This window comes from Electrona antarctica, assembly GCF_951216825.1.
Source record: "Electrona antarctica genome assembly, chromosome: 13".
Classification (NCBI taxonomy): Eukaryota; Metazoa; Chordata; class Actinopteri; order Myctophiformes; family Myctophidae; genus Electrona; species Electrona antarctica.
In genome coordinates this window covers 19,862,991-19,889,030 of record NC_136794.1, presented here as the reverse complement: position 1 = coordinate 19,889,030, position 26,040 = coordinate 19,862,991, and the positions used below count along the sequence as shown (strand labels likewise).

Genomic DNA, 26,040 nt, shown 5'->3' with positions numbered 1-26,040 from the left:
CTATTGTCAACAGAATTGCATGTAACAGGTCTGTTTACACTTGGGTGGGAAGTAAAGTGGCTCAAGTGAGAACCTGTCCTGTTGGTGGAAGAAGTTGGGCAACTTGAAAAACGAAGTCACAGACGTCACACGCACAAGAATTCCCGGAAAAGGAGAGAGAGTCTTGATATCACTTCAGTGTTTTGCCCGTTGTGGACTAACACTGTTACTACACGTACGGTACACGCTGGTATGTATGTATGCAATTAAATCTAAAAGCTAGATGTGTAGCCGCCTATGTAGTATGTACTATGTAGTCTACCATTGACATGTCAAGTAGGCAGACAGATATGAAGTTGACAGTAAAGTGGCCTTGAAATGCTATGTAGTCTGCTCTGTGCTGTCATTAATCACTGCTCCGTTTGAGGTTCCAAACGGAGCTAGTGAATCACATGATTACTGTTACTTAGATTAATAACAGCCACGAATCGATACTAGAGACGCACCACGTATTTATCAAATCCTAGCTCCATAGCCTTACTGCTCTTGCTAAATGCGACGGCATTAGAGCTATGGACCAGAGCTAATCAAATCCTCACTCCACAAATCTTTTCTTGATATGAGGTAAACGAGCAGCCTAATGTAGCCTAATGACCTTCATGGAGCTAATATGTGGTTTGCTTATTTGGAGTCTATTTGTTGTTTGTCAATTTTATGCTGCTATATCACAATTCCACTCTCAAAACATTTAAAATGTGCCATAGGCGTTATAACTTTGTAGTAAACTGGAAATAGCTATTGTGCTCCACCCATGATATTATGTCGCCTATGTTTGTCAACAGAATATTAATACCCCAGAGAATGAATCTGCACCCATTTGTACAGGTCTGCAACAAATGGCCATATAAGTGTCCAGCACTGACATTCACAGTGAGTGTTAATGTGCCACACTAAATGAGAGTAGCCTAGTGTGAATTTCACACTACTCTTATTTAGGGCTGAGGCGGTATGGACAAATTTCATATTGACCAAAATGCCCTGGCCTTATATTGATTTTCTGGAATACGTTAAAATATGTATAAGGGGGAAATAGGCCTATATAGCCTATGGTCCACTCCAGCCATTTTGGTTAGGTTAGTATAGTTTGTGTTATTTTGTTTTAATTAATGTAATCTCAGTTACATACAGTTATCTGCAGTACAACATATGGTTATCAGACCATTATTATTCGAGTGTCTGCAGCAGTGGTGTTTGCTGGTCACTGGAAAGGATGTGTTTGGGAGTGCTACCATATCCCAGTAACGCAGGCGTCTCTTGAGTAGCTAGCTGCACAATATATCCGTGCAAGACTATAGCTATAGTGTACTGAGTAGATTGATGTGAAGCTAAGTATAGCATGAATACAAGTAAATTAGCAGAGAGCATTGGCTCCCCTCTGTGACAATGGAGGCATTTCCGGCTGAGATTGATAGCAATCCCGATTAAGGCCTTGGTAACAGCCTTTTAAAAGCCATAATTGCTTAGCTGTAAAAGGGGAAACCTATGAACAATAACAGAGCTACAATTTCCTGTAATGGTGGGATTATTTCTTTACAAGATGCATTTATGCTATTATGCACAAGAAAAAGGAAATGCTTTGTGTGGGCTGCATTTTTGGAGTCATGGGGTTCCTTGACCCACCTCATATAGATAGATTATAGCCTACTGTATGTACAGCACACATTTAAAGGAAGGGGACAGACCAGTGTAGATGAATAGGTAGAAATAATAAGAGCTTTGGGGATTTTTATTTTCGAAATAACCATAGATTCAGAATTATTTTAGGTTCTGTCTGTTCAGTTCCGTTGTTACCAGCTGTTGTTTGTCTCTCCCCATGGCCTTGGATGGATGTACTGAGCACTGCAGGCAGCAGAGTGCTAGAATAGTCTGTGTGACTTTGGCTGTGTGTATTTTGTGCAGCGATCACATCACGGGGAGAATGCATGCCGCTCATACCATAGTCCTTATTCAAGCAGACAGTGGATCCCGGGCTGCTCGATGCTTACTGGTACTGGTGAGTTTATGGGCCTGTGGCAGGGAAATGACACATGGAATGTACTGTAACTCATTGGAGTAACTTAAGACCAGGGATGTCATACCGTCACCACACCGGGCAGACATAACCTCATATCCAGAGGCCTCTCTGGATCACAGTCTCTACAGTCATATTCTCAAACTGTAGTGCACCGTAGAGCTGCAGTGGGATTGGTAGCAACTGGCAAGGAGCCCCCCCTCCTCCTAAGATTACACGCAGACTGATCTTAGCTCTGGTCAAAGACAGGTGAAGGCATACTTGATGAATTCTACTGTGGACTGATCTTGTCCTCTTCAGAAGCTGTGCTGTTGGTGCTCAGTGTCATTATGACATGTCGTCTCTCGGCTCTGCCTTCGTGCAAATCAAGTTCGATGACATCCTCTTCTACGAGAACTGTGGCGGTGGCAGCTTTGGCAGTGTGTACCGGGCCAGGTGGATATCTCAAGACAAAGAGGTGGCAGTGAAAAAACTGCTGAAGATTGAAAATGAGGTAGGAGTCATAATTGCTGTGGCTTTTCATATACTTTTTTAATTGTCGGTATAGTAATCATTTTAATTGCTCCCCCATTTAGTGGGTTGTAGTGACTTCTGTACCCATCAGTCACACAGTAAAATCCACAGTGTTAATTTATGCATTAGAACTCTTGAGAGTGTACAAATGTAACCAAGGGTCCATTTGGATTTCACTGTGCATAGTCATTATACCAAACCCCAACTCTTTGTGCTTAGGACTGTTCATATGGTATGCTTTAAAATATCTTTATTGCCAAATGAGAGATTGTATTAGGAGCAATTAAAGCATAGATAGTACTTGAACTGACTTTGAAATGATAGCCTCATTATCTTCAAAGAACAAATAAAAAAAGAAACATATTAGACATCTTTTTCAGGGAAATTCTATTGCCTTTCTTGGGCTGTGATATGTTCAGCACACACGTCATTTCTTTCATTAAAAATGATCACTGGTATCCTTTCAGTTTCAGTCTAGTGTTAGACAGACCATTATTCCTACATAAGTTACTGCTGAAGTAGTCCTTTCAAATTAAACATTGTTCTGTTAATTATAGTGTCTTGTTACAATTTGATGAACATTTTTGTTAGCTTTCTTAGCTTTTCTTCCATTTTATCAAACATCTTGGCAGTAGGCTAGTAGTAGTTCAGGTTTTTGGCCTGTACATAAGCATGAGGTATTATTTTCTTTTTTACGATCATAATCATAATAACACATTGCATTTGTAATAGGGGTGCACGATTATGAAATTATGACCGATATCCGATACCGATATAGGGCCCAAAGCCTGTTAAAAAAGTATTCAATCAATCAATAAATAGCATATACTCTTTTCCAAGTGTCTGTTTTCACAACTGAATGACTACTGAATGAGATGAGTATACACAAATTAAATGTAGATTTTTTTTCCATTTTTATTTATTTTTTGCTGGTGAAAACCGATTAAATAATCTGTATTATTTTGAGATCGTTCCGATACCGATATGGCAGTTTTATGGCCGATATGGCCTGTTCCGATTATGCTACCGATTAATCGTGCAACCCTAATTTGTAATGCACTTTACATTTTCACAAGTGCTACAGAGTTTAAAAACAATTGCAGAAAAAAGGCCCTAGGGTAAAACTAAAAACTAAGTGGAATCAAGACATAGGGGAAAACGATCAATGCCTTGCATGTACTTAATAAGGAATGCATATGTTTTACCGCTAAAGTTATGTATTTGTGTGTTTGACTGCATAGGCTGAAATTCTTAGTGTTCTCAGCCATCGGAACATCATTCAGTTCTATGGAGCAACCCTTGAAGCGCCCAACTATGGAATTGTCACAGGTGAGTTCTTACGAATACGCCCTTGTACACTACACATGTGCACTAACAGTTAGATCTGACAATAACCAACAGACGTTAACAGAGCCGATTTCCTTTTTGATTATACCATGATTAAAACCTACGTACCACCATCTGGTCATACCACTTTGTTTACGCACCCACACACGCACGCACGCACAATGCAAGTTCCCTAATCCCACTAAGATTTATTACATTTTGTTTGTTTAACCCATTCAGATCTGTGAATGATTGTACAATTGCCTTCTAAATCCTAAAGTCTCATTTATACTTCACTGTGCGACACGTCCTACGCTGAAAAATGTTTGGTGTGGAACATCATACAGTATCTTGAAGTATAATTGGGTCTTGAGAGTTTCAGAAATGAACAACGTAGACATGTTCCCAGAAAACATATAGCACTGTTTCTCAACATTGGGTTCGGAGACCACCAAGAGGTCTAAATGGTACCTTAGTGCATGGTCGGTAATAAGAGAATGTACAATAGGTTATTTATTGGACCACAATCTATGCTGTACAAATGTTACAAATTGGTTCCATTTGTACACTCTCAGAGTTACAGTCTTGTAAGCGTCCATTTTGACCTCCTGATGGTCCCTGAACCCAACATTGAAAAACAGTGACGTATAGGGGTTCCAGGTCTGAATGGGTTAACACTGAACGGTGAAGAGATCTCTATTGAATCATTGTGAATGTGTGAAGGTTCAGGAAGAACCCACAACACAGTTGTGTATCCTGCATTGAATAAAGCAACCTGCAAAGTTCACACAGTGGCCGTTGGTTATATAGATATGAGGGATGTCAGCCATAGCTTTTGCACACTTTCATAAGACAGGATCAGCCAACCAGTATGATATTTCAATTATGTTTTCAATTTCATTTTAAGATCTCTGTTTTGCTGTATCATTGTGTGTATCAATGCACATGTATGAGGTCAGGTCTAATGCATGTGTTGCTTTTGCGATTGAACACTTTGTTTTTGGAGTGTATTTATTTTTGTAACACCTCTTGCAGCTTTGTGGTCATTACAGCAATATGTTCATAGCCCATTTTTGCTGATAACGTCCCTGGTAATCTATTTCTGGAAATAATAAGAAAAATACAGCTGCAAGCAGCGATAAGACAGCAATAAGCCCTTTTAGGCTGCTCAACAGTGCCACTTTAGGTCATCCAGCGGTATTGTAGCTGTTCGTACCCCATACAGACAGACAGACAGACAGACAGACAGACAGACAGACAGACAGACAGAAAGACGAGGCATGAGTTATGCCTGTTTAAAGTGCCTGTTATCGCTGCTTGCAGCTATATTTTTTTGTACAAATGTTCACGTACAACCTTCTCTTAAACTGGGGTTTCAGATAATGGTCCATAGATTGTGTGTAGAACAAACGAGGGATGAGTTATGCCTGTTCAAAGGTTTCATTTTCAAACGATTGCTATATCGCCTAAATCGATATAAAGGTCAGAGGTCAACGGACCACATTTGTTCCTTGTGAGGAGACGCATGTGTATTGAAGTTTTATTGCTGGTGATTCATGAGCTATGCCTGTTCAAAGTTTACATTTTCAATTGTTCGCTGTAGCGCCACCCTTTGGCCAATGGTTGTGGGCTTCGTGTCTAAGCAGGGTGACATAGCCCTCTACCATTTTTCTGCATTTCGTAAAAAAACGGGCCTGGAGCGCAGACAGAATAAATTATTAGTGGGTGATCTAAAGGTCAGAGGTCAAAAGTCAGAACACGAAAGTTGTTCGGCATGAGGAGATGCATATGTGTGTCAAATTCAAAGTTTTATTGCTGACGGTCAAACGGTTCATGAGCTATGCCTGTTCAAAGCTTGCATTTTCAATTGAGTGCTATAGCGCCAGCCTTTTGCCAATGGTCGTGGGCTTTACCGTTTGGCATAGGCCCTCTACCATATTGCCAAGTTTCGGAAAAAAACGACTGCACGGTTAAGCCAGAACTGCAACAATCAACGGCTGTGAGGTTGTGACACAGAAACATACACGTTACAAAAAATATATATAAATAAATAATAATAATAATAAATAGGGGGGGGGGGGGGGGCTTGTTTCACCTGAGATTTACACAGTACACTCTCATAACTTGCATATTATCCCAGTTTATCCTCACTTCACTAACAGATGATGTCCCCAGTGAGAATTAATCTTTAAGAAAATGAACTGTACAGCTATGGTTCCTCGTACTTATGACGACTCGTAATAACACAGTATAAAAGAGACATTACATTTCCTACACATCCTACAACATCCTGACACTGACATATATATTATTCTTTCATAAATGCTGCTTCTTTCGAGCACCTCTCCCATACTGGAACACTGTTTTTTTTTTTTTTTACAGCTGTCATTTTAATTTCTTTCTCAAACATGACCTGTCCCCACCGTGTTATGTAGTTGAAAGAGAGAAGGGGCTGGTTGTCAAGGGGCTGGTGTCTCTATTTATCAAAGCAGAATCTAATTAGCACCAGATAAAGGAAAAATCACACCCGTGTGAAGTGAGGGTCGCTCTTATATCATACATCATCATACATAATCTCATTCTGGCCAATCACAATTTGCGTCACTTTTCCGTCTTCACGTTTGTCTTCAATGTTTACACAAACCGGGAAAGCTGGGCATAGGAGGGTCTAGCGCCCCTCAAAAATGTTTATGGCTGTTCTGACCATGCCATTTCCACATTCATCAGCAGTGTTATGAATTTACCCTGTCTGCACATCAGGAGCTACGATTCCATCTCTGTAACAAACACTATCTACAAAGACAATCTGTTTGTCTCTGTTGACCTACATGCCACCATTATGTCTGACCATAATTGCTTTTGTTCGTGACAAATAAATATAATATAGGAAGAGAGTGGTTATGGAGAGAGGTGACTGTACCTTCACATTAATGCTGGCCTTGTTCTGCACAGGTTGGTGAAATTCTATAGTTGGAGATATCATACTTTATAATAAAGTTTATTACAGGTCGGTGGTGAAGTAGATCTCTGACGAAAGCACGGATCAGAACATAGTTATACACAAAGATAAGTGGGGACCTTGTGTCACAGGACTAAGCTGTACTCAAAGCAATTATACGCCAGACCTGTGCTATGGCTTCTTGATTCTATAATATTCAGATTGGCAGGACATCATAAGGCCAAGGGTGAACAACATAATGACGAGAGAGTCTTACCTAACAGTCAGTGACAGTAAGAGTAGACATTATTACACCACAGTGAACTGCTCTTTGTGTTCATTCTTGGGAAGCTAGTTGAACTATGAGGGAAAGTTTATATTAGAAACACAGGATGTTGCATTATCTATTTAATTTTTATGATCTTGTTCAAAGTACAAAGGCAGAATGTTATTTTTACGACTGCACAAGTGTTTATTTGAACAGTGTACTTTATGTGGCAATAATATCATTAAACATACACAAGTTAATTGGTCCACATTTATGAAGTCAGCATTTTTGTTCGCCCTGACTAGATTAGATCCAATCCAATATTACAAGTTTAATGGAAACTTGTATTATAATAAACTCATAGTAAAGCATAGTGCTGTTTGTTGGTGACATTTATTGAAACCGGAACCACAATAACAACCAGAGGCTCTTTCTGCGTGTTCTCATTCCTGTGATGACATGATTGGATTGTTGAATGCACGAACCATCCCCATAATAATCTAGAATGGTATCAGATAGAGCCCTTTTGATCTTTTACTTTCACTCTGGTAGGGAAATCATACTTTTTATGGACTTGTGGGAGACCTGTGTTTGTTTTCCCTTGACAGTGAGCTGTGATTTATCTATTAACAGATATTTTCCAAAAGTAAGTGACTCTGTGTCTGGAATAGATTATTATTATTTTTGTGTGGCATTTTTATTGCTTTATTGGATAGAAAAGTGTAGAGAGTCAGAAAGCATCGGACAGAGAGAGGGGAGACAAGCGAGACGCTGGAATAGCATTCTGACAAGGATTTGATTTAAAGAGCTGCAGAAATCTGCGTGAACGTCAAGGTCTGTGCAACGTGGGAAGTCTGCTCTGGCATGTGAAACCACTGAAAACACGCAGAGCGCTTGTAATGGCGTTTGGAACAGAAACAGCGTGGAGTGAAAAAAAAGTGGGGAAAAAAAGACCATTCCGTTGTGTTTTGGAAGCAACAGGATTTGACTGACGTTGATAGTTTTAACAAGCATGTCCTGCCGAGTCCTAGCAGAGGGTGGGGGGTCGGCTCGGGGTGTTAAGCTGTGAGGGCGTTTGCTCAAAGCATTGTGATAAATGAGCTCATCCACTGTGACAGGCCAATGACAGGAGCAATCTGTAAACAAGACTCTGCCAGCTTGCTTCTATGAGCCCTCTGGCAGAAATTCAGTTTTCAGCTGTTTTCACATAATGCTCTCACATGTCATGCTCATATGTATAATGTTGCACTTTCACCAGTGTATTTATGTCATTGGCATGGCATAACATGACATTTTCCCCCTCACCATTTGTCAATCTTATACAGTTTTGTCCTGCTGCTTGTTAGTCTCTTAAGTCGATGTTCATCACCGTGCAAACTCAAGGCATTTGTTTGATGGCATTGCATTTTCTTACAGAGTATGCAAGTGGAGGTTCATTGTATGACTACCTGTCCAGTGATGACAGTGAGGAAATGGACATGGGGCAGATCATGACATGGGCTATGGAGATTGCCAAAGGTAATGTGCAAATGTGTTATATTTCCTAATGATGTGAGCTAATAACAGACATCAACTGTTGGATTGTGTTGATTGTGTTGATCCAATATGACATTGCTCGTTTGTTTCAGCTTATGTTTGTATACTATGAGTGTTGTTTTCGTCGACTAAAACTACGACGAAAAATAAGACTAAGACCTAATATATTGACAATTCCGTCAACAAATAAAAACTAGACTAAAATGTTAGGAAGGGACTAGTGGACAAGAGTAAGTCAGTTTACACTTGCTTGCTCGCGACGCGTTGTGAGCTTGTAGATCTGCTATTTTCAGCAAGTGTGAAAACAGTAATTACGATGGCCTCAAGGCCCGTCAAAATACATTTTAGTCGACTAAATCAACTGTAGATTTAGTCAACTAAAATCTCATCATATTTAGTCGACTGAAACTAGACTAACACTAAAACATTCCGGGTGACTAAAATGTGACTAAAACTAAATGGAAGCCATTCAAGAGACTATAACTAAAACTAGCTGCCAAAAACAACACTGCTATCGAGCAATGTGTGTATTGTTGTGTATTGTACAGGAGGCTTGGGTTTAAATGGCTATTTGACTAAAGTAAAGCAATCACCCATTTTCTGTACCTCATTACCGCAACTTCCTGATGGAGTATATATACTCATGGTCTTTCCCAACTCTGTTATTCTGGGAGTATTTCCAAAAAGGGTTAAAGGAGCATATTTATACTGTAGCTAGAGAACAACTTCCCATAGCTTACATGGGTAATGAGTGTATATATTATTTTTTATTGTATAGCACCTTGCAACTATTGTTTTGAAATATGCTTTATAAATAAAAGTACCTTATACCTTACCAACCATAGGCATTAGGCATAGAGATATATGGGGATGCTCGAAAGCACATAGGCCTCCTGTAGGCTTGTATCAGTGGTATTAAAAATGGGCAAAACAATAATTAGCCTCTATAACATGTGTTATCACTCGTATAACTCTGTCGTATACACAAATGCACGGGAGCCGGGAGGGTGGAATCAATTGGGATAATGACTAAATTGGGGACAAAAGGGGGTAAAAATCACACAAAAAGTGGTTAAAAAATGTATTTCTTTAGGGTAAAGAATTAGCCTTTTGGAATGAGAACTGATATACAGTAGAAAATTAAAAGGTAATTCATAGCTGTTGAATCAGCCTGGTTTAACATTGATATCCCTCAAAGGAAACTTTCTTTATTTCCCCATTAGGAATGCACTATTTACATGCAGAGGCTCCCATAAAGGTGATCCACCGTGACCTGAAGTCCAGGAATGGTAACTGATCACATTTATCAGCACAATTCCTTTTTCTAACTGTTTGTCTGAACATTTGGATTAAAAAAAAGAAGAAAAAAAAACCCATCTTCATGTGACTTTACAAAACGGAACTGAATAGCTATTTTCGCTGACATTGGCAACCCTTTTTCTTTTTCACTTTTACCTCTACAGTTGTTGTAACAGCAGATAAAGTCCTCAAGGTATGTTGTACAGTATGTAAATGTTCAGTTTCATGTGATGGATTTCTTGATGTGCAGTATGAAGTCATCGAGTAGTGGTGCATGGTGTATTTTTATAATACTTTTTGAGTGGTGCAACCACTCCCTTACGGAGCTATGTGTGTGTGGGTGGGTGCGTCTGAGCACAAAAACAGCATGGTTGTTTTTCACCACCTGTGCGCAACCTAACACACACACAAACATATTAACTGTATATATGGTGATTTCGGGTGTGCCAGTACAGTACAGTACAGTACAGTACAGTGTACTGTACTGTATGTGTTTCGGACGCAGGGCGGCTCGCCAGAATCGGGCCGGCACCCTGGGTGCGTTCCTGTGGGTCTGGAACTTCCCACTAAACTATAAGTATTGTATAGTATAGTATAGTATAGTATAGTATAGTATAGTATAGTATAGTATAGTATAGTATAGTATAGTATAGTATAGTAGTCTATACTATAGACATATGATGCAGTCACGCACCGAAAATAGCAAATAATTAAAAAAAATTATAACGTAGTATTACCCGAGATTATATAAGTTTCCAAAAGAATGATTATAATTGATTATATTCATCTTCTCTAATCTTCAGACAGCGTTCAAAATTAGTCCATGCATAGAGTAAACTTATGCACAGACGCACTCATAGTATCATGGCAAGAATAACCAAAATTCAGAACATCATAGGTAATATAAAACATGGTCATACAGAGGCTTTTCATTTACAGCATTATTTATGGGTTTAAGAGACTATGTAACCAATTTAATTAAAAAGAAATCACACCCATGTGAACTGAGTGGTGCAAGGTCTTATATAGTCTGATCAGCTATGTCAGTGACGTCACACACTAACCATAGTAACCATGCTCACCTTTGCACGTACACAGGTACACAAACATAGATACAGACAAAGCTGGTTGTTGGAGTGGTTTGCACCATTCAAAAATATATATATGATAATATTTAGAAAACACTACAGCACATCTGTCTCTTTCACTTCAGATCTGTGATTTTGGGGCGTCTCGGTTCCTGTCCCACACGACGCGCATGTCCCTCGTGGGTACCTTCCCCTGGATGGCTCCAGAGGTCATCCAGAGCCTGCCCGTGTCCGAGACATGTGACACCTACTCCTACGGTGTGGTGAGTGACATTTCTCAGCCATGATTTCAGTTGACCAAAGTGGAAACCCATTTGCAATATGATTAGATTTTATTAGAGTGCATTCCATCTCAGACTTAAAAGTCAGCCTGAGCAGAAAAGGGCCTAGATTGTAGACTAAACCAAACAATCTGTTGGCTACCTCAGGAGAAATGGTGCTATTTTTACTCTTATAAACTGCATGGCGGCGACAATGAACTGTCAATCAGCCATTTCTGCTGGCACTTTAAAAAATGACATTTTCATTCCTGCATTTTTTTCCGGTGCTAAAGTGGACTATAACTGTGTTTCTGACCTTTGTAGAAGTACTACTTCACTGGAAGTTAGTAGCTTTAATTTCTCACTCTTAGGATATTTCTTTTTTTCTTTCTGTGTATAATTAAGTAGGTAGGTACAGTTTGGAAGGTTTGTGTCAAAATGTAATCCATTGTCGTTGTAATCCATTATCAAGTAGAATGATGATGTACAACTCCCAGTCATTAACTTATTTTAATTATTGATTGGGCCTATGAAATCCAGATGTACACTTTAAACACACCATTTCAGTTCATAAACAAATTAGAAATGCATAAATGGGCCTATACTATCATATTTAATACACTGACACCACGCTAGACAGGAACGCCCAAAAACGTCACATCCGTCACACAATTTTCTATGGCTGCCAATGCAACTTGGTCCAATCCTTAATCACATACGGACAAACATCTATGCCGATGCTATCTAACTTGCGGAGGTAGCGTGCCTTGTCCACGGGCAACAGATCTTTCAACGTATGGCATTGCAAATACGTTTGATAATCGCTACTCTGCTCAATATTGTTTTGAAAATGCCGCAAATTGCATTGCAGTGAACGAGCGAAAATCACAACTTCCCCCGTTTGTGGGCGGAGTCACAGTTTGAGACGCTGTTTACGTGCCGTGGTGTCAGTGTATCCTATCCATGAAGGGGATACAATTTCATATGGCATTTTAAATGACACAAACACATATCTCTAGGAGGTTCTGCTATGCACATGTGAGCTCATACTCTCATTTGTTATTTAGTTAATAAAAACAAAATGACAGCTCTAAACAACGCATGTAAAAGCATGGTTGTACTGTATACAGTATGTGAGTTTGTGTTAGTCACATTCCTCTGTGGTGACAGTGAAAGTGTGAAATAATGGGTGACAGAGCCTAGTGGGCATGGCACTCATCCATTCAAAGACTCCTTTCTGTTGAGTGACAAAAATAGCAAACAGACAAGCCAATGTCTCGGTCAACTCATTACCTTTTATAGTTATTAAACATATAAATCAAGTACACCAAACTAGATGCATATGATGAAATGGAGTTGGTGTGTGTGTGTGTGCGTGTGTGCGCATATATATATATATATATATACTGTATATATATATCTTCCCTCTGAAACATTATTTGATCATTGACTGACCATTGCCTTTGTGTTAGGTTCTGTGGGAGATGCTCACACGTGAGATTCCCTTTAAAGGCCTGGAGGGCTTACAGGTGGCCTGGCTGGTGGTGGAGAAGGTTGAGGTAAGCTTGTTGCACGAAACGTCATTCAGTGAGGAATGATTCCTCAGGATGAGGAGTGACCACAGTTCTCCCTGTTTTTCAGAGGCTAACCATTCCCAGCAGCTGTCCAGCTAGCTTTGCTGAGCTCATGAGGACGTGCTGGCTCACTGATCCCAAGGTGAAATATAATCACACTTAAGCCTAAATTTCACCTTGAAACGTGTCACGACGCTATGCGTTTTTCTGTTGAATATATAATATGTGCTCATCTGAATGATTAGGCTGTTTTATGTTTAACTTCAGGAAAGGCCGATGTTCAAGCAAGTCCTCTGCACTTTGGAGGCCATGTCTAGTGACAGTCAACTTCCTGAACAGTGCAACACCTTTTTGCAGAACAAGGCTGAATGGAGGTAAATGTATCCCTTCTTTTACAGGCCCAGTGGATAAATGCCACCCCCCAACATACTCGTTAATGAATTCATAACTGTTTGAAATAAATCTGAAGGCTGTAGAAGTGTAGCTGAGCTGACATGGGCTGTGTGATGCTAAGAAAGGTATCGAGAGTGTGCGTATAGATCTTTAATAATTACACTGATAGCTTCATAAAGGCTTACAAGAAGAAGAAAAAAACAAAAGAAAAACAACAACAACACAATCTTCCATCTGGATATACTTCCTCTCTTTACCCCATAAGGGCTAAAAAAATAATCACCATCTTTTTCATGTAGAAGTGTTTAATTGGCCTGTATGAGCAGCTGGAGGTTTGGGGATGTTTAGCACAGCCTGAGTCTCAGCTGTTATATTATTCTTTCTCTCTCTGCCTCTCTGGGACCTGTGTCTGTGTTTTGAGACTTGTTCCTCAGAACTAACCGGTGGCATATTGTCCAGGCAGCCATCTGCAGGTGGATGGATCTGAGCACTGAGAGGCAGAGCATGTGTTGTACAGGAAGGCAAAGTGTGTTGTTGTTGTTGTTTCCCTAGAAGTTTTCTAGGCTGATATTATAGCATTGGTTTGTGAAGAGCAGGCGGAGGAACTGGAATCCAGGGCAGACATATTACCGTTGCTGTTGGTCCCACACCTTGTATGTTCACAACTGGTTCCAGGAAATGAATGTGTTCCAACACATCCAATGTAGTTATTATTTAGTCACAAGCTCTTGTTAATGCTTTTAACTACAATAATTATAAAACCCAGACGCACTTTCACTTTCAAACAGAACAGATGATGTAATTGTGTATACATTGTCAATAAATACATTTAAAACAAATGTCTCATAGAAACATAGATGCGACACATCTAATGCAGCTGTTGCATTTATTACATATGGATGGACATTTAACTCTAACAATTGTCTTCCTCAGTTAAGATATTGAAACATAGTGTATAAAAGTAGTGTAGGGGAGATGGGAAATACCAAGAGGGTCCGTCAGAAACATGAAGAGCAAGCGAATCAATTATAAGGGAAGTGGAGTACTAGTGGAAATTCTTTTGGACAGTGTGGGGAGGAGTGGAGTAACCAAAGGATCAGGAGGAGTATGGGTGGGTCTTCCTGCATGGGTCCCACTGGGTGTTTATACATTGTGGTGGAAATACTTTTTTTTTTACTTAAGTAAAAGTAGCAATACCGCAATATAAAAATAATGTGTTACAAGTACAAGGCCTGTATTAAAATGTTTTTATTTTATTAAGCATAAAATAGGGCTTTTGTGTTTAATGTATGTTTTGTAATAATTCATAATTGTCATCAAAATATGTATAATGTACTGAAAAATGGACATACTTACATACGTTTTTTTTTACTCGAGTACAGTACTTGAGTACAACACTGTTTATAAATAGTGCATGAGGTATGAATGTTGTGTAACTCAGGGTGGGTTACAGTGGTACCATCATTGCATAGAGTTGTACACTACAGCCCCACCTGCTGGGCAATTCAAATATCCCAATATGGCACCCCAAACAAACCAAAATCACTATACTACTGCCCATTGTATGGAAACTGTCCATCACAAGCATAGCATACATCGCCAGTCTCCTTCAATCTTCTTATACCACATGAAATTGTGATGGGCAGATATTTAGTGGAACATTCATTGCTCGTTTGCTAGAAACCTTGTGCATGCTTGAAACCTGTTTTTGTGACACTGTGTGTTTCAGGTGTGAGATTGAAGCTACGCTGGATAGGCTGAAGAAGCTGGAGAGAGACCTGAGCACCAAAGAGGAGGAACTGAAGCAGAGAGAGCGTCGTCTGAAGATGTGGGAGCGCAAGCTCATTGAACAGTCCAATACACCGGTGAGTCCCTCATTGAACAGTCCAATACACCGGTGAGTCCCTCATAGAACAGTCCAATCCCCCAGTGGTTGGTGAGTCCCTCATTGAACAGTCCAATCCCCCGGTGGTTGGTGAGTCCCTCATTGAACAGTCCAATCCCCCGGTGGTTGGTGAGTCCCTCATTGAAGGACTCACAGAGTCCCTCGTCATACTCTCTGAACCTTGGTCAACCCGTACCCACATTGTAAGTCACTGTCCCTCACCTCAGTCGAACACCATTATTCGTTGTTGCATGTCACTGTTTCATGTCACCGTTTCATGTGTTTTTTCCTCACTGTCAGATCAGGAAGCGTCAAATTCAATCGCTTTCAGATTGGCCTCCTTTTGGAATAAGAGTGGTAAAGAGAGTGCAATGGGAAAGGATGGGAAAGAAATGAGAAGTTCAGTCAAGGCTTTTGGGCTGAGTAGATATTGTTGGTAATGGTGTGTCGATTCGCTTGTGGAGTGCATGATTGTATAGCAAGTAAGCTTGCGGCACAGCACATGGTCATCATCATCTGTCAGAATGCATAGAGTGAATGCAGCAGTTTCTTGTATTGCTATTATCTTTGTTTCTCCACACATACTTCAGTGCCCTGCAATATACTGTAGATTTTACTGGCACATTTATTACATGATTATTTTGTTAATGCCACTTGCGACACTATATCTGTTTTTTCAATTGTTTAGCTGCAGTGTTCGCATGCATTCAGTTACCTTGAAGCCTTGTGTTTCTGCATGTCAGGTCACTCAACACACAGCATGTCAATTCGAGTGTTTGTTTTGCGATAGTCTGCAACAGTGAAACATTAAAAGAGGGATGGGCATATTAGACATTTTCACTGCTCCTTTTTTCACCCCTGTCATTTTACTTCTCTGACTTCAATATCAAATCTGATTCATGTTCTTGTCTACTGTATGAAATTCACATCTGGTGGTGGGAGAAAACAATTGTCTGTCCTTCATTTTCACGTGGTTTGTGTGGGCTAAAACTAATTTCCGTGCTCCCTTTCCCTCTCTTCTCTGCCCCTCTTGTATCACCCCTGTGTCCTCTCGCTGTCTCCCTGTCTGTATGTCTCTCAGCTGTTCTTACCTGTGTCAAGAAAGATAAGTTCTGAGTCGTTCTATCAGTCTAAGACGGAGGAGTCAAACAGGTCGGAGATGTCGTGTCAAATCACAACCTCTAGAAATGGGGAGGCGGACAGGACGAGTCTGCAGGCCATGATGAAGGGTTTTGGAGACATGTTTTCCTTGGACACTGGGGGACCTGTCCTGCACTCTGGCATGCAGGTCAACATGCAGGCAAAGCAGAACTCGTCCAAGTCTAGATGTGTCAGAGAAGGACACAAAATCAACATGGCCTTGGGGATGGGACACTTCAGCTGGTCTGAGGACAGCGATTAAACCTCTGCGGGGGTTCATCTCGGCACAGCCGGTTCTGTTGCGGCTGTCATTCACTGGTCTTCTTGTAGCAAACCCTCCCAATAATGCATACAATTTCATGTTATCAGTGTTAATATACAGTAGGATCCACACTAGTCACTGAGTGCCTGTGAGGTAATTTTGTCACTTAGGTGTTAATAAGCACCATTTCCCCTTTGAACGTTTTATAATAAAACACTAAATATTCCTTTTCTTATATTCATTTTATTTTATTTTAGTTCACAATATATATATTCATACTAAATGCTCAGTGTAGCACCGAAATGGAGTCTCCGTTAGTGTAGGCTCACACCTACATGGATGTCATTTATGCATAATGTACTGATGTATAGTGCCATGCTGTGAAGAAATAGCCGTGTGAGGCCACCGCATAGAGGAGGCGAAGCTTTTACGATGAAGTGACATTTTGCTGACATTAAGATTGGCCAATTTGTTCTGGATGTGGTAGAGCGCAGTTGTTGAGATGGAGTCTCTGACCATGATGAAAAAGAACACGGTGCACCCAGGTTCATATTAGCAGTAGTGAGAGAAACTTTCCTGATGCCAACTTTAGATTCCTTTGACAACAAGTCTTTGTTGTCAGTGAGTGCACAGATTAACATTGACTTCATTGAACCAATGGCCTTAGCTACTGTATGAGTTAGTTGTTTGACCTCATACTTTTATATGTGCTTGAGGTTGTTAAACTTTCACCGCATAAAGATTCATAATACAGCAGTAAGTTAACTTCCTACACAGGCACACATGACACATTTATACTATTGTCTATCCATACTAAATAACAAATGCCATAGTGTATTTCTGTATAAGATACCTGTATAGTGTTAAGATCAATGTTTGGCTTAAGTTTAAATTATTATCTAAACGATACAATTCTTTGTTGTGTCATTAATATAGACATAGAACAGCTTTGAGATCTTTGGACCAAGTAGTTGTGTACATATTGTGCTACGCATGAGGGATTCTCTTCTCTGAATATAGCCAGATATATACTGGCATATCAGATTGTATGCCAGTTTTTCAATCAGTGTCACCAGCATACAATACTCCTGTGATGTTGCTTGTTAGCCTCCTGCCGGGAGCTAATATTCCTGTATTGTCAACACTAGCTAGATTGTACAAATTAACACAGACGTTCTTTCTTTTTTTTAAAGATATGTTTTGGGTCTTTTTCTGCCTTTATTTGATAGTGTACACTGTACAGTAAGCTGACAGGAAAATGGGGAGAGAGAGATGGGGAGTGACATGCAGCACAGGCCATCTGGATTGGGATTCGAACCTGTGACACGCTATCAGGCTCGATTAGCAGCCTAGGTGCCCGGACGTCTGCACCAGCCGTCCGGGCCAAACACAGACTTTCAATAATATTTACATCACCTTGTGTGAACTATAACCACTTGAAATGAAACATCACATTTTCAACACATCTCCTCAAGCCTCCTCACTTTCCTCACTCAGACTGACAGATGCTTGATCTGACTTATACTGCTGCATCACTCTTCCCATTTGTTTTGTTTTCCAATAAACCATTTTAAATTCAATGCCCTCCTTTCTTAGCAATCTTGTTTTTTTGTTTTTTGTAATATCCACAAGAAGTGAATGTTAGGATTTCTTGATTATCTACTCAGTCCACTTGGGGGCAGGATTGTGTGAACCAAACTGAACCCAGTCTAAGAATTGCAATTGCTTTGCAATTGGTACAGATTTCCATCCCATCCTCTTCTGTCTGTATTCAAATATTTCTCTCTTTGTCAACAGTGTTCTTTGGACTTCAATAAAAGGAGGAAGGCAACTCATTTGTGAAATACAATCTGGCTGTTCAAAATGTGATGTTATGTAACTCCAATTAGGCAACATCTGTAATAGAACTCTGGCAGAGGGGGAGTGCTTTTTCAATCTGTTTACTTCCGAACCACAGCACTGGAGTAGGCGTAAAATACAGCCGGGATTGAGGGACTTTAGAAGATGGGTGGCTGCACAGAAGTGTATGGCAGTGACTCTGAAATCCTATCTGTGGAGACTGGCATTCAGTTCACAATCAGAGCCGTTATCAGATGCCGTGGGAAGCAGATAGTGAATGCTGGAGATTAGTCATTCATTTAGTCATCTTTCTTGCAATTCTGTCTTTCTGTCATTATACGCCAGATTCATGGAAACTTTATGCCTGATTACATTTAAGGAGCGATAAATGATTTATCGTTAAAAACAATATGTCCCTGGATCAGTCACATGGACATTAGACGTATGATTGGAGACCATTAAAAGCCAGTCATGTTAATCGAAAAACAAAATAACTGGAAGTGCAATTGCTTCAAAATCAGGGAAAAGATTGCAATTTTACATCTATCTATAAATGCACCATGTCTCTGTACGTCTGTCTGTACGTATGTGTATATGGCTGTAATGCACGTAACTCGAGAACCGTTCTCCCCACTAACTTCAAATTTGACACACACCCTTCCACACCCCCCACAGGGAGTGCAGTGCCCGGTGTCAAGTCGGTCGGACCCAAGGTTGTCCAGAACCGCCACAAAAGGCCTCTGCCTGGGCTCTGGACAGGGCCCCTGCCCAGGGTCCATATATGGAGCTGGCCTGTTCCGACATCACAACACTCCATATTTGGGCATGCCTAAAACAGAACTCCATATGGGAATAAAGGGACACAGACAGATGGGTGGAACGGGTACTCTTGACATGGGTACAACGGGTATTGCATGGATCTCCAACATCCATTGTTACTGACTTGGTGCTCTACAGCCGGGCACCGGAATAGTTATAACAAAGTGTAATTAAAAAGATTTGTTTTAAGAATGTCAGGCCGAAGTGCATTCCCACCATATTCCTCCTGGTACTACTTCTCTTTATCTCATTTCTTATTTAGCTGCTGCCCAACCTTGACATCTATGCCTGGACTGAGGAACATGTGGTGAGTGTTGATGTATTTTCTTTTGTATTGGGCATTATATACTGTACATCTCTGTAGCACTTAATGCATATCATTGCTGTTGGACATAAACCTCCCATCTCCATATTTAAACTTTTTGTGTTTTTTCCATAAATGAATGCCCTACAGCCTTTTTCATATCAAGGTCCTTTATGTATTCGGCATTTGAGCCACGGACCACCATTTGATCAGATTTAGCCTCTCAGACCTAAAACTTAGAATTTTTGTTTATGTCGATGGATACGATTTTGTCTACAATTCCATGCGGTATTGATTCTGGTACCATAGGAGAGATAACAGGCAAACGTTTATCAAAATAACAATTCTTCTAAATTCTCTAATTGTGTAGATGCACCCTTATGGGTCCATTTGGTTTCATTTTACTCTCTCAAGAGTTAAAGATCTATAAGGGTCCATTTGGTTACCAACTCTCCATCATTTAGCTGGGGACCACCTGGAACCCCCCCAAGGACCACTGGTGGTCCCCGGACCACTGGTTGAGAACCACTGTACTACACCATCACAAAAAAGTACCAGATCTGCAAGCTCGAAAAGCGCTGCTTCACACTCATATTATATCTCAAATTATTGCAGTCTTCTGCCGTAGTCTGTAAACCCTTGTCACTTATGTCACTATAGCCCTTTCCCTAGCCTTGACAACCTGCTATGTCTACATTTTTGTAGACATAGCACTCTAAAGTGTATATACATAGTTTAATTATATAGATATTCTACTGTTAGGTGCTTAGTATAATACGATATTACGATTCTTGATAACTATTTGTATGTATGTACAGTATTTGATGTAGGCCTATTACCATGTTTTGTTCTTGCTTACTGTAAGTCGCTCTGTATTAAAAGCGTCTGCTAAATGCCTAAATTGTAAATTGTAATTTACCACCCCTAATGAAAAAGAATAATATGTTCCTATCTTCATGCCTGCAGCATTTCTGGATGAAGCAGATATTTGGAGGAGGTTTGTTTTTCTTCGCTCTGTGTCTTCAGATCATGTGAGATATAACTCTTAAGGCTGTCACCTCCTACATAACGTGGTTTCCTCATACTTCTCAGGGGAGGGTGCATGTGGCATGCAGCTGTATGCAGACCTGTTTATGGAAAACCACATAACAGGCAAGAGGTTGCTGTTGCTTACGGAAACAGACATGCGGGACATAGGTGTCAGGTCCAAAGGTCACATCATGCACCTTAAGGTAGAGCATATAGTTGAACCCCAACCACAGTTATGCACAAACATAATAGTCTACAAAAGCTGAGAAAGTTTTAAACTCTTATTATTCCAAACTTTGGATATGTGCAAATTCACAGAAATCTGATTTCCATTTCCTGTTTGTTAGGGTGAAATCGAGAAGCTAACATATGACTACCTGGGGCTCTACCACTTTCCACCATTGTTGAAGGTACAGTACAGTTCTTATGTCTTATGTTCTGTTAAATGTCTGGTATGAATGGATCCTCCCTTCCCGTTCAGTGCTCAGCCTTGACACTTGTCCCTTTCTACCCAGGATGAGGAGGTAGAGGAGGAAGAGGAGAGAAAGACTGTCAATCTGGAGCTGGTGTTTGGGTACCACTGGAAGGCAGGGAAAGGAAACGCTGTGAGTTTGTAACGGCACATACATTCATCATTCACATGCCAATCTGCATTGTGGACGTTATTTGGGGATATTTATTCATCGTCAGCAAGGGAATACAAAAATAATATTCCCTAGCGTTATTTTGTTATTTGTTGTTGTTTAATCAGCTCGTTTGAACATTCACATTCATTAGTCATTTATTTCAAATGGATATCCAGAATGATGTGAGAAATGCCTGTTGTCAATCATCACCATCACCATCATCACCATCATACTGTTGACTGCTCTTCTACTGAGCCTTTTTCCCCATCTCAACCAGACATGTACGTACAAAATAACGAATGAATACATATTTCATCTTCAACAGTGCACCACATCCACATCGCCCTGCTCACAGCCCCTTTGTTAGGGGTTCAAACTGTGGAGAAAGGCTGGCCCTCCACTTGCTGTTTGAATTTAATCAAAAATAGCCCATTTAGCCAGAAGTAATTTCTTTTTAAAAGGCAAATGTTATTTAATCTTTCAGCTGTTCATTGTCCCATCATAAATAGTCCTCTTTCAATGTGTTCGGCAGGGCTGAAACGAGCCTGCTAATTGCCTCCCATTTCTTCTGACATGTGGTGGTTTAGTGGGTAGAAAACACAGCAGGGAGAAGGAAACAGGAGGCTGAGAAAATGAGAGCTAATTATTTTCCCCTGCCTGGTGTCAGGTTTCGTGTCAGCCTTGTTTTTACAAACTGGAAGGTTTTTTTGCACTAAATAAAACAAACCCGCACTGCATTTTCTTCCCCTTCTTCGCCCCTCTTTGCTGGCGATGTCATGCAAGCAGCTGCACTTCTCAAAGACAAAATAAGGGCCTGCGATTGTGCGGCCACCATCTGACAGCCACTGAGGGTCCCCTACTAATGAGGATATCACCGCGCAGCCAAGTGAAAGGTGCTGCATTATGTATGAGTTGTCATTAGACGCACTCGGGGGCCCTGGGCATCATTACCCGACATTGTTTCTGCTGGAGTGATTAGACGAGCGTGGACCCGGGAGCCCCGGTGCGGCCGGCCAGGACCGACACTGGGCCAACAACGCAAGGCTACTGTGTTCCTAAGCCAGGGTCTTGTTGACGCTCCCGCCCTTTGAGCCATTTCCAGCCCCTGGGGGGACGGCGCAGGAGAGGGCCGAGACTCCTCCAACGAGTGTGTTAGAGACACTCCTCTGATGTCTTCCTCTGTGATCCCGAGACAATAGATTGGCCCCACACAGTGAACCCTGTGTGGTTAAGCTGTGACCTGTGGCTTTCCTGGCTGGGATTTTGGGGATTGGCAAAATCATTACTGCTTCGTCAGCATGCATATATATATATATATATATATATATATATATATATACAAAGTGTGCCTCCTACTAGTGAGGATTTGATATGTCACATGGAGAAACTGATGGAAATATGCAATTTGTTTAGTGTGGGGCTAAAAAATGATTTAGCATTGTGTACAGTGTAAAAAGTCGATGTGAATGCACATTTATACATGGGTTATTTCAGCAATACATTTCACATTTATGACTACTTTGTACTATAACCTTTATAAAAATTGTTGATAATATTTCATTTGCACCTGATGTTGCTGATAATTTGCCATTACCAACAAACAACCTCTAGGTTGTGCTGTTGGTTTAGGTACAAGTTCTTTGCAAAGAATAGTGATATTATAAAAATGTAATAATAAAGTTATTAGAGGCCTACACATTTTCACCATCACCTTTCTTTTGAAGGACTGCAAATGGAAATTATACATGGAACTTGATGGAGATGAAGTTGCTGTGACCTACATCAAAGACGTCACATTTAATGCCAACCGGCAGGATGTGGATAATCAGAGGATGACTAAGGTGCAATCCTGAACAAGATGAATGGCATCGTAGCATTATATCGTCAATTTCGGGCAGAAACCTTGTCCAAAACCATTCAGGAAATGGGAAAAAATGGCAGATGTTCAATGCAGTTGTTATATTCCATGAAACTTTTTCATGTCAAGGATCCCCAAATTAATATTTGGCTGTGGACCCCCAATTGAACATATTTTGTGCCAGGGACCCAACCATGACTTGAAATGTTTCAAAAATATTCCAAAAATGTCAAGATGTTTTGTGAAAATGTTAAACTGATTTTGATGCTAATACATTTAGCTGGGGATCCCCTGGAACCCCCTCAAGGACCCCTGGGGGTCTCACTGTGTGCTGCATTGAAACACGTTGCAAGCTTGTAGGCTATTGGCTATTTTTCACTAATTTTTTGCAGCAATCTTGTACGACGAAGTATGCTATAAATGATATGGACATACAAGGTTTCTGCACGACAATGACTTTGTCCCTCATTCTACAGAATGGTGATTGACATGTTTCAATCCAAAACATAATATTGCTGGTGAATACATTTTTATCAAAAGCATTGATATGTGTGGGGTCAAATTTTTAACCAGTGCTATTGCATTTCAGCCACCATTTGTGATGGACAAATGGGTTGTTGGAATACAGAACAACCAGAATGTGGACTGCATTGTCAATTATGAGGTCAGTAACTACAATGAATACAGGATTAGATCTAAAGACAAGTCACTTCTACAGAGGCTTTGGCCATTCTGATAACGTGGATTCACTTATGCTTTCACTGTGGGGAGGAGGCGTCAGAGAATCCATGCTATGTGTCTGGCAAAGCCAGGCTACCTTCAAACTAAACTTTGTATCATAAATAATACGTCTGATGCTAAACTTAATACAGCAAGGAAACGTCTGTGTTTTCTCTTTGGTATGATCCCACAGAATGATGTACGGTCACCTAGGTCTACCAGACACAGCCATACGTTGAAATGGACTCCTACGGGAGGACAAGATAAAATCAAGACTGTGGAGCTGCTTATAGGACCAGCACAGGCCAACATTGAGAGGAACCCCAGGAGCAGGTCAAACTCTGGTAATGAACTCATTAAATCCATAACTGCCTTTTTGTCCGTTACCTTGTGGGTGATACATTTACCTTATGTCGCCTTGTATATACCGAGGCTTTACCGATTTTAATTTTGCTTTGATCCGCTTGTGGGAAATGTTTCCATTGTATTGAACTCATCCTAACTACAGTAGGCCTATTAGGAGCAGTGGGCAGCCACAGAGCATTGTCAGGTGACTAATTCCAAGCTCTGAGGCCAGTGCCTTGATCAAGGGTTCTGGCAGGATTATGTCACAATCATCATGCATGTATTTTGCCCTGAGGAAAACCAGCTGTGTCTGGTAGACACATGTTGCTGTTTAATGCTGCGTCCCTATTTTTGTCAAAATTTCAAATATGTCTTAAAAATAGCTAAAATAGCACAAGTAGTACATACAAACAAGTTATGAGCTTACGGTGAAGTGGTTTATGTTTCCGCCCTTAAATGTAAAGGCAAAGCAGGTCAATTCAAAGGCTTTACATAAGGCATAAAAGGGCATTTAAAAACATAATAGAACAAATAAAAGCAAAGATATAGGCCTATTATAGACATACAAAAATAAACATATATATATATATGTGACAGGAAAGAAGGAGAGAGATGGGGAGAGACATGCAGCAAAGGTCGTCATAGGCCAGAGCCTATATGGACCACTAGGCCAGTGGGCACCTGATTTATTTTTATTTTTAAGAAAAAAAGAAAAGGCACAATAAGTTACATATTGTCACGTTGTTGTTGTTTTCTCTCATCCTTTTTTTTTGGAAGTAGGCCTATATCTTACTTGATGGCAACTGGCAAGCTTAAGTTTCCATTATGATAATAATTCTCTCTAGAAATTCATGGTATTCGGAGAGAGAGGGAAAAAAAGGGAAAATATCTAAAAAATCAAAGATGTATTAGATAAATATGTAGCAAGCAAAACAGTCATCATGAAATAGTTGAACACAATGTGTGCTGTTTTCAGACATAGACCCCAGGTGGATGTACAACGTCAGGCTGAGGCAGCTGATGAACCAGCGACCTCAGAAGCCTCCAGCCGCCTCCTGCTGCTCAGATGCTCGCACTCTACCTCAGTTTGTGTCTGCATATGGAGACCAGGCGTCCTCCTATGCCGCGGTCGTGCGACGCTCTCCCAGCCGCAGCCCCAACACTCACTGGTCCGACTCACGTAGGAGTTCCACGCCTACCGGCAGCCTCATAGCCAAGCTCTCCACTCTCCACCTGGGCTCCAAAGGGAGCAGCCCCTCCAGCACCACCTCCGAGAGTGCCTCCGAGAGAGAGAGGGGACGCCCGCTCAGCGCCGGGGCGGTGCACGACTACCGCAGGAACGACTACTTTGGCAACACGTTCAGTGTGAGAGGAGGGGAAGGCAGCAGACAAGCGAGCTCCCAAAACAGAAATAGCTTCACCCTGTGCTCCCAAAACCGAAATAACTTCACCCAGAGTAAAAACAGCAGACCCTCACAGCAGTCAGGGAGGCCAAGGTCCAGTAGTTACAGTGTCACATCACATAACCTGCACGCGCCAAGGGTGATACCAGGCATAATATTGTCTGTGGCACAAAACCCTGACACAGAAAGGCAGGATGCCAAAGTCAATGATGGGGGGTGGATCAAAGTGGAGCGACAGAAGAGATCACCACACCAAGACAATAAACAAGTTAGAGGTCGATGGAGAAGAGGTGGGCGCGGTGGTGATCGAAGCTAATATGGGCTACATGTGTGTGTTTTGTATGCTCATGATCATGCATACAGGCAGGTTTATATTATGAGTTTTTGCCCAGAGACAATAGGAGTGCTTTGAGAATGAGATTTACACAATTATTAATTATGTTTACTGATTCATTTTAGGCCGGGAAATTATCATTTTCTTATTGTTGGCGAATGTGTGGAGTATTTGTATATTCCAATGGCTGGGATACAGGATATTGTTTCTTGCACACAAATAGAAAATGTT

General features: G+C 40.8%; 1 protein-coding gene across 5 annotated transcripts; it reads left to right on the top strand.

Moving 5' to 3' along the window:
* The first annotated feature begins 90 nt into the window (after positions 1–90).
* map3k20a (mitogen-activated protein kinase kinase kinase 20a) lies at positions 91–26,040 on the top strand. Of its 5 annotated transcripts, none has more exons than XM_079518301.1 (20): positions 91–229; positions 2,351–2,543; positions 3,805–3,892; positions 8,512–8,613; positions 9,855–9,920; positions 10,095–10,123; positions 11,144–11,281; positions 12,751–12,837; positions 12,920–12,994; positions 13,120–13,226; positions 14,975–15,110; positions 19,453–19,497; positions 20,461–20,491; positions 20,587–20,726; positions 20,871–20,933; positions 21,039–21,128; positions 22,874–22,990; positions 23,597–23,671; positions 23,921–24,071; positions 25,049–26,040. In XM_079518301.1, the coding sequence occupies exons 2-20, from the start codon at positions 2,385–2,387 to the stop codon at positions 25,789–25,791; spliced, it is 2,442 nt and encodes an 813-aa protein (XP_079374427.1). In that variant the 5' UTR covers positions 91–229; positions 2,351–2,384; the 3' UTR covers positions 25,792–26,040. The 5 variants fall into 5 exon arrangements, with proteins under 5 accessions (XP_079374427.1, XP_079374429.1, XP_079374431.1 ...); XM_079518302.1 differs by having other exon boundaries at positions 162–229; positions 2,354–2,543; XM_079518303.1 differs by lacking the exons at positions 22,874–22,990; positions 23,597–23,671; positions 23,921–24,071; positions 25,049–26,040 and adding an exon at positions 21,936–22,364.